The sequence below is a fragment of the Stegastes partitus genome, unplaced genomic scaffold (assembly GCF_000690725.1).
Source record: "Stegastes partitus isolate 25-593 unplaced genomic scaffold, Stegastes_partitus-1.0.2 Scaffold761, whole genome shotgun sequence".
In the NCBI taxonomy this organism is placed as follows: Eukaryota; Metazoa; Chordata; class Actinopteri; family Pomacentridae; genus Stegastes; species Stegastes partitus.
The window spans coordinates 288,588-300,285 of NW_007578492.1; the positions used below are offsets into that span (position 1 = coordinate 288,588).

At 40.2% G+C, this 11,698-nt stretch overlaps 1 protein-coding gene across 2 annotated transcripts in view; it reads left to right on the forward strand.

Annotated features, from left to right (window-relative positions):
• The first annotated feature begins 1,740 nt into the window (after window positions 1-1,740).
• The window catches only part of stxbp1a (syntaxin binding protein 1a), a 38,992-nt gene continuing 29,034 nt past the window's right edge, over window positions 1,741-11,698 (forward strand). For both annotated transcript variants that reach the window (XM_008291772.1, XM_008291771.1), the window contains exon 1: window positions 1,741-1,818. In XM_008291772.1, coding sequence (XP_008289994.1) covers window positions 1,782-1,818 — 37 coding nt within the window. In that variant the 5' untranslated portion in view covers window positions 1,741-1,781. The remainder of the gene's footprint in view (window positions 1,819-11,698) is intronic.

Consider the following 11,698-nt stretch of genomic DNA (forward strand, 5'->3'; position numbering starts at 1 on the left):
TGCCCTTTTTAGATCCATGCTACCTGTTACCTTGACAACAGCTGCTGCTCCTGTTTTAAAATGTTCACATTAACTGAGCTGTATGTAAAGTACGCACAAGAATCTTACAGGAAATCTTTCCTGCCCAGAGCAATAACCCTTTACAACACCTCACCTCTGTCTGGCAGAGAGCGTTCTCAGCTCTCTGCTCTGTAAAACCCTCTGTCTTTGCACTGTTTTTTTTTCAATTTGCACATTTTGTACAGTTGTTTTATTTATTTAATTTTATTCACTTATTTTTATTTGTAATTTTTTAAATAGTATTTAACTTTGGCTCTTTTTCTGTTGGGATTGGTGTTTTTTCTCTTGCTGCTGTACCACAGTAATTTCCCAGACTGGGATAAATAAAGTATTTTTCTATTCTATTCTATTCTTGTCCCACCACTTTAGTAAATGCATGGTTGTAAGGTAAAATCTATTTACTGATTTAGACAAACAACATAATTGTGGTGACTTTGGTAATAATGTTGGTAATTGCATCAACTTCTTATTGTGTGAAATTTAAACTCACATTTCTGCATTAGTTGGCTTAAAACTAAATTCAAGTTGTTGTAACTCAATGAAATCAGTTTGATAACTTCTTTTTTCTTCACCTTGAGTTCAGGATGGATCGATTCTTTTTCAGCATTAGCATTTCATTAATCCCTTTGTATCTTGTGATTTTACTGGTTATTCTCAGTAATTTAGAAATAAAAGGAGAGATCTGTAAAATGACGTGAAGTTGCTCAGAAGAATAGATTATGTAGACTTTTGATGAAGCATTACTTTTTGGGTGGTTAACATGTAAATTAATATGTTTTTTCTTTGATTTTACCAGTTATTAGTAATTTAACAAAAAATAAAATTATTTTTAAAAAGTAAATTTTTTAAATAGAATACTGTAATTTGTTTCAATAGTGATAGAAACACATTACTTTTTTTTTTTTTATATAAATACTGATTTGTAATGTGGGATTTTAAATTTTTTTTACATTTATTTTAATTTGTTTCCCATTCAACATCAATTGTAAGTTTCTTCTGTGATTTTACTAAATATTGTCTGTAATTTAACAAAGCAGGAGAAAAACCTGGAAAACAACAGTTTGAAAAAATATTTTACGATTATTTATTAATATTTTCACATTATTATTATTTATCTATTATTTTACTGTTTTTAAGTCCTTAATATGCATCAATTCTTTTTGAGTAACCGCAAATATTGGGAGAAAAAAACAAAAGGAAATCCTGCTTTAAATACAGAAAATAAAATAAAAATAGTGTCATTTTACAAATGTTAAAGAACAAATGAGTATTTTTAACAATACAGATTTTATTTTAGGAACATTTTTGGCTCTTTTTTTTGTAAAAATTAACATGTAACTTAATATTTTTTTCTGTATTTTTCTCTGATTTTAGTAGCTGTTATCTGTAAATTAACAAAACAGAGATAATCTGTAAAATAACAGTAAATTGTTTCAATAAATACAGTTAAATGTTCTTTTTTTTCTACAGTATAGACATATAATACGACCTGTACACAATAGATCATCTTTCATGAGGCGTATTTGAATAATAAATGGGTTAATTAGACACTCAGCACATGCATGTATTGGGAGGTGAACGCTAACGAACGGCTCCACGGACGGATGATGCGGAAGGATACGCAGTGACGTTTCCGACTCGAGGCTCCTCCGCAGCGCTGCGAGCCGAGCAGAGGAGGGAGGCAACAGAGGAGATCAGTCGGTCCAGCACCCAGCAGCATCATGGCTCCTATCGGATTAAAGGCGGTGGTCGGAGAAAGTAAGACTTTTAATTCTTATATTGGCTCCGGATTTGCGCAGCGTTTTGCGCGCACGGATGCGGCTGGTTGTGTGTCTGAGATGGAAGCGGTGTGTGTTTTATTTTATTTTTTTCCTGTGTGCGGGATGCGGATGGCTGCTAGTGCATCTGGGTGGTGATGATGATGATGAAGGTGGTGCTGTTAGAGCTCCATTGTAAACCGTGCAGAGAGGGGAGATGTCCTGCGGAGGCTGTTTGTCTCACCGGGCTCCTGCGGTGCGTTTTTGCGCAATTGCAAATCGAGGTTTGCACAAGCGATTATTAGCCCTCATGTGGGGAAATTTACGCATCCGCTTTCCCGCAGAAAACCTGGATCCAAACACAGCCCATCTACGCCCTTTTAGGTCCCAATCAGCGTTTTTATTCCTGGAATAATCTGCGCTGCATTGGAGCTGCATCATGATGCTGGACGCTGCTCACCTCACCAGTGCCATGTAACGCTATTGATTCTAAAATGGAGATTAGCAGTCTCCGTTACGTGGGATTCCCTGCTTTGAGCAGAGCCTCACCCCTCTGATGGAGCACAAATCGGTTGCGTAAAACACCCTTTCCGAGCCGGAGCCGCCGTTTGCTCCGTTTTTTTTTTTTTTAAATGGCGGATTTTTTTTTTGCATCCAAGTCGTGAAAAGTTGTGCTGGAAAAAAAAGGCGCAAGAATTATCCGCATTGTGTGTTTACGAGCTGCGGATGTCCTCTGAGCCTCTCGGTGCCCTTTAGTGGCGGTGCGGCAGCGACCAGAGGGACCCTGTCTGTCTGTCCGGCGTCTGATTTGTCATTTGGGTTCGTTTGTGTGGTCGGTGCGCGGTGCTGATGCAGGCCCGAACATGGAGGCGCAGCTCGATTCTCGTCGGCAGGGTCAACTGGGTGCAAGTGTTCGTGGTCGTGATCGTGTCAGACAGGCCTGCAGACTCACACACATGCATCCGTGTTTCATCCAGGTGTCCAAATCCTGCGAAATCATCCTTAACCTGTGCGTTTTCTGCATTTTTTTTTTGTTCACCTGCCCTGCCCCTGGTGCAGGATCTGCTTCATTTGGTGCTCATTGATTGCACATTTCCACATGGTGCTCTGGAGTAGCTTTGTGGTTGCTGGATCTTTAAATATCTTAAATTGCATCAGACTAGGTGTCTTATTTGGCACCAGCCCATACATTACACTCATATATTCACCTCCTAACTTGTGCAAGATTAAAGTAATTTATCACAACTTGACAGGAGGATGAAAAGGTTTGGAGCAACGATAACAAATCCACAAATATAGGAGTACAATATAATACTAACACAAGGCCCATGAAGCAGTTTAGCAAGGCTGCATGCTAATGAAATCTGTAGTTTATGAATCATTGACATAAATTCACTTATATAGTAATCAAATATAGATCCAGTGTGTGTCTCAGCCACAAACCTAATCTTAAATGTTGGTTTTTAATTAAATTTGCTTGGAATCCTGGTGCACCAGTGTGAAATAATGACATTATATCATCACGCTGCCATGATAAGATGATTTGCAGGCCGTCTGTGGGTTAATATTTGGCCTGGTGGTGGCTGAGATGAGCATTTTTTCAAGATTTCTGTTGAGTCGAGGCTAAATTTTAGCAAGAAATGATCTCATCTGCACACCTACTACATTACACAATGCAGCTCCACATGCCAGTTGTCCTGCTATGTTGTGCACCCTTTAATTATTGAGCCAATTACATAACACCCTGGTTTGTAAAACAGCAGGCTGTCGGTGCAGCCGTCTTCCACATCGGCGTGAGGAGAGGGTCGCAGCACCTGCACCGTGGAGGTGAAGCCGGGATGGTGGAGGTGGAGGGGGCAGGGAGGAAGGAAGGAAGGCAGGGCAACACCACCACCACCATCATCATCATCATCATCATCGCTGGCTCTTTCTGCAGCAGTGGATGTAGCAGCCGGGATGACGGAGGGGGGATGGGCAGCGAGCCGAGCTTCCTCCCTCCCTCCCTCCCTCCCTCCTCCTCCGTCGGTGTTTGAGCATCAATCTCGGGGAGCAACAGAAGGAAAATAAGGCCGAATGACGAGGAGCCTCATTTACAACTGCTTAAATTAATGAAACCGACGGAGCTCGTGCAGTGATTAAACAGGAGCAACATTCTGTGTGTGACTTTCAAGAGGTGAACACATTTCTGAGTGGTAGCTGAGGTGGATGTCGTCGCGTTTGGCAGGTTTTCGGGTCATTCTCTGCACTTCCTGTTGGCAAATTGTGGTTTGTTTTATGTTGACCGGGACAAGAAATCATCTACGTACTTTCATTTATTCATTTAAAGGTGGAGTGTATGCCATTTATGTAATTATAATCACGATAAATGGAAAAACCAAGTGAAATAACGTCTGTTTTTGGCAAGTTAATTTAAATGAGCTCCTTTTAAATTAAGACACTTAATCAGATTTATGCCCAAATTCAATCATTTCATAAAAAAATGACAGGATTTCTCTGATTATAGACACATGAATAAAGTCCCCCAAATTTCCCAGCCTGACGTTATTCATTCATTCATTCTTTTAGAGGTGGACTATATGTTATTGCATAAATTAATAACTGATATTATGAAATAGTGAAAAAAAACTGAATATTGTATCACCAGTTTCGCAGCTTCACATTTACTCCTTCATTCATTCATTCATTCAGCGTCTTTACCTGCTCATTAGTGTGCAGGTTCATCAGGTTCATTCTGCACGTGGAGCGCCGATAAATCGTTTCCCAGCTTCCAGCAAACAAACAAACAAACAAGCAAACAACACAAGAGACAAAATACCGTCGATGAAGAGATTCATGCAAAGGTTGAGACGATTGTAGTTGAATTTAACATGCAAGAGCCCGACATGAACCAGAAACTTGGAATCAAAAGGTCTCAGATGCACTTTCCAACAGGATGACAGCATTTGTTGATTGAACTTAGATTAAACTCTGGAACATACGTGTTCTTATTTGTCCAAACGCTGCAATGAGCCTGTTGAAATCCAGAAATTTAGAGATATATGTGACCTACAGTGCTTACTGATTTGAGTTATTGACGTTTTCATGTGTCAAGGAGGAATCTGTGACTGCAGACGTAGAGCCGAACCGGAAAGACTCTATATACTAATTAGAGGCAATTAGAATACACAACATTTGTACTGTTAAATCCTGAAAAAACAATATTTAAGGAGGCAGTTGATTGTGGGCTGGCTGTGGTGCTTTAATGTTTTAGCATTTGGGAGTATTGTTCTTGTTTTGTTAACAAGGAGTTAAGATGCTACCACACCATTTTAAGAAATACTATTACTGGTTTTCCAGCTGAGAAGAGAGACAACTTTGCAGGCTGCTTATTCCAAAGTACGGTTTGCTTCTGTAGTCAAAGCTTAATTTATCCTTATTTGCTGAATCTACACCATTGGTGGGACGTAGCAGCACCTCCCCACAAATACAACCACATGTCAGGACAATGTAGACCACAACAACTATCACTGATTTGTGTACATATAGAAGCTGAATCTGTAATAGGCTGTAGTTGTATCATAATGCAGGCTCAAAGGCCAATATTCTACCAGTGAAGCTATATTCTGTTTTCGTAGCTCTACCAATCCATGTTTAGACTCAACTATTTTCTGTGTTGTAGCATTTTCAATAAAAGTGGCTGTTGTTTAACATTTATTAGCTCCACCTCCAATATGATTCGCTCCGTTTCAGAAACCTTTTTTGGAGAAAAAGGTCAACACAGTGGCATCGAAACCCAACCGCTAACTGGACAGTTTGGTGGTTTAACTACAAACACCAGCACATGAGTATAGATGCTCTCAATGCCATCTGCTGCTTGCTCTGCAGCTGAAGTCCATAAACCAAAAATCAAGCTATAGTCCACTGAAAAAAACAAAGTTAGAAGCATTAAGCATGACACAGTCTGAACATTGAAATGAACCTGCAGTATTTGGATTTGTTGCTCCACTCTGCGTCTCTGGGTGATGAGGAAATACGTCATCTTCGTCTGACAAAGCTACGTTTTGATTTGCTATATTTAAAATCAACCTTTTACGAGGATGAATTAGATGATAACTCAAAGTGTGTGTATGCAGCGTTCAGTACTCTGCTGTCACTGGCTGAGTTCTGTCTTTTTTTGTCTTGTCAGCATGTTATTAATTTAAGTCACATACAAGAAAATGCTGCAATGGAAGAAAAAAAGCTCCATTACAGCTGCATTCAAGAAGTCAGAAGTTCCAAGTTCCCTTTCATAAATTTTAACTGAAATGAAACTGGAATATTCTGACTCGGAAGAACCTCACCAGTCCCCGACCTCAGAATCCAAGATGGTTCCCAGTAGTGAACACTGTAGTCGTGCTGCATTCGGTGTACTTAGGACTTGGAAGGATGGACTTCTGAATTCTTTCCCTCTGTGTATTTGACCCTCCAGATTTGCTTTGTTTACTCGTAAACAGACATTTTCTTTATTTAACTGAAGAAACAGGAGAATGATTTTTTCACATTTTAGACACTCTGACATTAGATTTATTGAAGACCTTCTCTGGTGATTGGCTTAAAACCTAAAAATGCATCTCTGTGTATCAAAGTTACATATTTAGAAATGTTCTACTGGAACTCTTCTCAGTCTGTTGTAGTGTCAATACTTCTGTGAACAGTTTTTTGTTTTTGCGAGTTCTTGACTGTGATTGCAGCCGCTGTCACAATCTGTGCTGCTGAACAGAATATTTACATATGATAGCTGGAATCTGATTCAGAGGAAGAAAAATGATGTATTTCAGCAGGATTGGTTCCTCATGTTTGTTGCATACGAAACCCTGAAAGGATGAATTTGTGTTTTTTGAGACTGTCGTTGGTACACTGCAGTCTTAAGGTGGAAATGCTCAGCCATGGTGTTGACTGCTTATTTCTCTCATGAAATGTCTTCTAGTAGATAAAATACTATGTGGACATGCTAACAAGTTAAAAAATGTACTTTATTTACTTGCCATTACATGTGTTGGTGGATATTTTGGGGAACGATCAGTCAAGGTTGAGAAACTTTGCCAAACTTACCAAGTCGGACATCTGACTTTTGGTGGTGTTTTCTTTCCCCAACTCCCAGCTGCCATCAAATGCAGTTTAATATATTATTTATTTGCATTTCTGACTGATTAGTGTCTCATTAAATCAGTCACAGAAACAGTACTCTCCAACTTCTATCTAAAATATGGCTTAATGTGTTGTTATCGACTGATATTGCTAAAGATGGCTAACCTGAAAGCAAATGTGTTCTTGGAGGCGTCCATCTTGGTTTTCTGACTTCTTGTTGTGGAATATAGTCAACTTCAGTGGGACATCTTTAAGAAATCTCCAGTAGAAGCAGCATCTTATTGAGCTTTAGAGGTGTTGGTAGGTGTTTAACAGAGCATGGCTATGCTATGCTAACAGTAGCCTGTCACAGCACATGACATCAAAGTCATCAAGTGAACCTGAAGTGTTGATCTGAATCAGCTAGCAGCACGTTATGCTGCATTTACACCTCTCTGTGCAGGGTTTTGTGGAGGAAAACGAAGGTGAACCCAAGAAGGACGCAGCAAGACGTGCACTCGATCCGTCCGCTGACCTTGGAAGCATCACTGAACCGCAGCTTTAAACACTCGTCTGGGTTCAGAGTGTGACGCAGTGGCTGCAGCCGCTGGGCCTCCATAAAACACACACACACATGTAAATACACACCCACTACCAAACAAATCCACGCTGAAATGTCACGTCTCGGCGTCTACGGAGCATGAAGAGCTGGCTGAAACAGAGCCCTCTAATGCGGGGTTACAGCGGCTCGTAATCCTAATGAATTCCCCGTCTCATCGGCGGAGGAAGAGTGCTGTGTCAGAGCTGGCAGACGTCCTCGGCCTCCCACTCCTCTGTCAGCAGCACGTGATGGCTTTGTCCTCGTGCAGACGTATGGAGGGAGACGTATTTAACAGGGATATCGACTTATAGGAGAAGCTGCTCTCATCCTGCGGCGACGTAAACAGAAAGGGGGGAAGAAGAGAAAGGATAGCGTGGCGTAATGATGCATAAACACCAAGAGGAGATGATATCCAAAATGATTTTGATGCTATACATGAAGCACATGGAGCAGCCAATCACAATGCATCACCTGCTTTCTTTCCCACCTCGTTAAATCCTTCTCTTGTTGGTTTTACTGTTCAGTGCTGAAAGTAAACTACCTGCACTGTTTTCTTGCTGCATTTCAACTGAAAACACTTTTTTTTTGCTACTAATTTAGTTGAAAGAAACCCATTGATTCTCCCTTCAGCAAAACCTTTCCGTTTTTTCCAGTGGCCGCTTTAATAAGTGATTAACTTCGCAGTGAAACCGCAGCTGGAACATCTTCAGCTCCCGAATGTGGGAGATTTCAGATTAAAATGGAATATTGGGGGTATAATAGCGAGAGGGATTTGCCGGAACCATTGGGGGATTTTTATTTGATCTCTTGTAATGGGTGTGACTTAGCCTCTGGAGAGTCGCTGCAATTTGGAGCTTTGGAGCGAACGCTGCTGCTTGTTCGCCACCCACATTGTGTTTTTAGATCAGCAGGAGGGAGGACAAAGGGAGGGAAGAATACGCTGCAGCTACGCTCTGCTGGGAGTATGCACAGTTTTGGCCGCATGCCTTCCGAACGCACACGAAGGATGAACTAAGGACACTAAGGTGATTTGATGGGAGCGGTTAGCCAGTTATACCAAGTAGAGTTGCCATTAAAGATGATTTTTCTATCAATCTGTTTTATCTATTAGTAAATTAAATGTTTAAATTTCCTTCAACAAATTATATATGGAGAGTTTTATGAGTGCACTTGGCAGCTACAAGGACAATAGATTCTACTAACAGACAACAATCTCAGTGGTTTTGCTTTTTCGACTCCTCCAGAGCATCACCAGTGTGTTTTCTCTTCGCCTTCAAAACTTTGCACTCCATCACAGTTTTGTGATGATTTATAGTCCTTCCATGCTGTTTGAAGCTTTGAAAACTTGGACTAACTGGAGCCAAAACCCACGTCATGACGCAGCAATTACTTAGTGAAGAAACACATTTGTTGCAGTGAGCTGAAGTATTTTTGGCCATGAAGGATCCATCCAGCCCCCACACGACCACACCTCATACTGAAGCTGGATAATAAATATTAGGATCACCTACGGCGTGTGGTTACGTTTCCAAGCCAACGTGCTTTTCTAGGTCTTTCTGACCCACAGTCCTCTGTGCAGCAGAAGATGCGTCACATCGTCTTTCCTGAGTTTAAACAAGCCGGAGCTGCTGAGATGCATGACGGTGCATTTTTACACTACAGACTACGACGATATAAGAGCAAGACGGTCAAAGCTTAAGGCGCAATATTAAGATGAAGCTCTGTTTCCTGAGAGTGTACTGCATGATACTGGAAGTAAAAAGAAAAAGCACTTAATTTGTATTGCAGGGTGTTTTTATTGGTGCATTTTCAGCATTCGAGTTCTTGCAGCTGTAAGTGATGAAGATGGATTTAGTAACTGGATAAAAGCACCTATTCAGCTGAGTTCTCCCTCAGTGCAGCTCCTGGCTGACAGGTGAACACAGGTGACAGACGGCTCCATGAGGAACCTGAGTGGTGACTCCGGGAGAATAAATCAGTATTTGAGGATTTCTCTGCAGCTATCAGTCTCTCCGGTCTCATGACTCAGCTTTTTCTCAGCTACTTTTAAGTCATATTTCATCTGTGCAGGTCGTGGAAAAAAGCTGCTCATGAGAGCGTGACCTCATCCGTCTGCACGACTTCTGATTTCTGACCTCTGACTGGATGTTTGTTGAAAGCTACAAACTCATGATCCTCCTCTGTTGATGTACAACCAGTTTGTGCCAGTTGAGGCTCGCTCAGTCTGAATCAGATGTAGGATTATGTTGAGATGCGTTTTCTTTCCTACAGAAAATGACAACTACCTCAAAGCTGCAACCTAAAACACTGGAAATTTCAAGTTTTGCAGAGGATTGAAATGATGCTGTAAGGCTCTGCTAGTTCTGTTTGTGCTGAATTATCCATTTTAATCAGAGTGCTCGTCTTCCTCCATGCAGTTATTACACCAAAACAAATCCACCCGTCGCTGTTTGGAGGGAACACTCAAGCTGCCCAAAACATTTGAGATCAGTTCAGTAAAATACAAATAATACTGAATAATACTGAGGTGCAGAATAGACTTGCAAAGCGAGATTAGGGTTAGTTAGTGTGTTGTGTAACTGCAGACTGGCTCTGTGCAGTTAATTAGTTCTTATGCATTCTTTGTATTTTTATATTTTTCAAACAGGCGCTCAGCGTATCATGAAGCAAAAACAGAGTTTAACAAATGGATTATCATTTAAAAATGGGGATAAGTATTTTAATTATTAGTTAATCTGTTGATTATTGTCTATAATTGATGCCGCCTGGTGTCTATAAACGGAGTATATGTTTGGATCGATGGTCTAAAACCAGAACAGAACCAAATTTAATGACAGAACTGTTAAACTGATTTTTTTTTTTTTTTTTTGTAGGGATGTGCATAATAATTATTTTGTTTGGTTGTTTTTTTATCCTTGATTTATTTGATAATCATTCATTGAATTTTTTTCATCTGTAAAATGTCAAAAACTTGAAGTAAACATACCTTTAGCGATATCTGACAATGTTAAATACCTTTCCTATCATGTTGTTTGCCTCCATTTTGTGCGTAACAACATTTTCTTGGCTGCTTTGACACCTTATCATGTGTGGAAGGTGAAGTTTTATTATCAATCAATCAGACTTTATTCATGTAGAACTTTTTATATACATGAAGTGTAACACAAAGAATGAAAGCTGCAATAAAATAATATATCTTGTATAAATGAAAGACTCCAAAACACAACTGAGGAAACTAAATAACACAGGCAATGAGAAAACAGCATGAAGGAAATAATAGCAGAGCAAAATAGAAGTCAAAATTGTTAAAAACAGAATAAGAAAATAATATAAAATACACTAATAAATGATACGTTGCATAGAAAATAAGTGAATAAATATAGATATGAATAATTTAAGGACTTTTATTGGCAGCGTTTGAATTGAGACTCTAAAAGTGAACCTGGAAGCTTCAATAAAACCTCAATCTGGACGACTGTGAACCTACAAAGTGACCCTCCAAGTATTTCATGTATTGTCTTTGTATTTCTGAAGTCTTTGAACTGCCGAGCGGTGAAGGCTGTCCTCGCCGTTCAGTCCTCCTCTGGCTGATTTGTCTGCCTGTCTCTTTAAGATCAGGAGTGTCATATTCTCTCGGGAGTGATGCTGCTGCTGCTGCTGCTGCTGTGAAGCTGAGATCCAGAGAAGAAATGGGTCATGTACTCATAGGTGAAAGTCCCTGAAGGGGGGAGAACCACGAGGCAAAGGAAGAAACCGCCGGCTCCTCTGCTGCGTGGTGCGTAGAGTGGAGGCTGGCTGGAGATCACGTCGACCTAATCGCTAGTATCACGACAGCAGCGCATCACACGGCCTCTTTGTTTGGCTAAACGTAGTTTAAATGGAAGAAAAAGGGTCCGTTTGACTGGTTTTGGCACAAAAACGACTTTTTGTATCCTGTTTGTCGCAATCTGATCTGATTTTTAGCAACATTTTTGAAATTTAATTGTATATTTGAGTGACTTGTCATTTTTAGGGGAACTTCCGTCCATCCCTGAGTGCTTCCTGTATCGTTAAGTCAGTGCTTATTCAAACACACAATTAAAATCTGAGCATTTTTAATGAATAAGATATACACCAATCAGCCAAAACGTTAAACACCACTTGCCTAATATTATAAAGCTCCCCCTTGTGCTGCCAAAACAGCTCAAAATGGTCG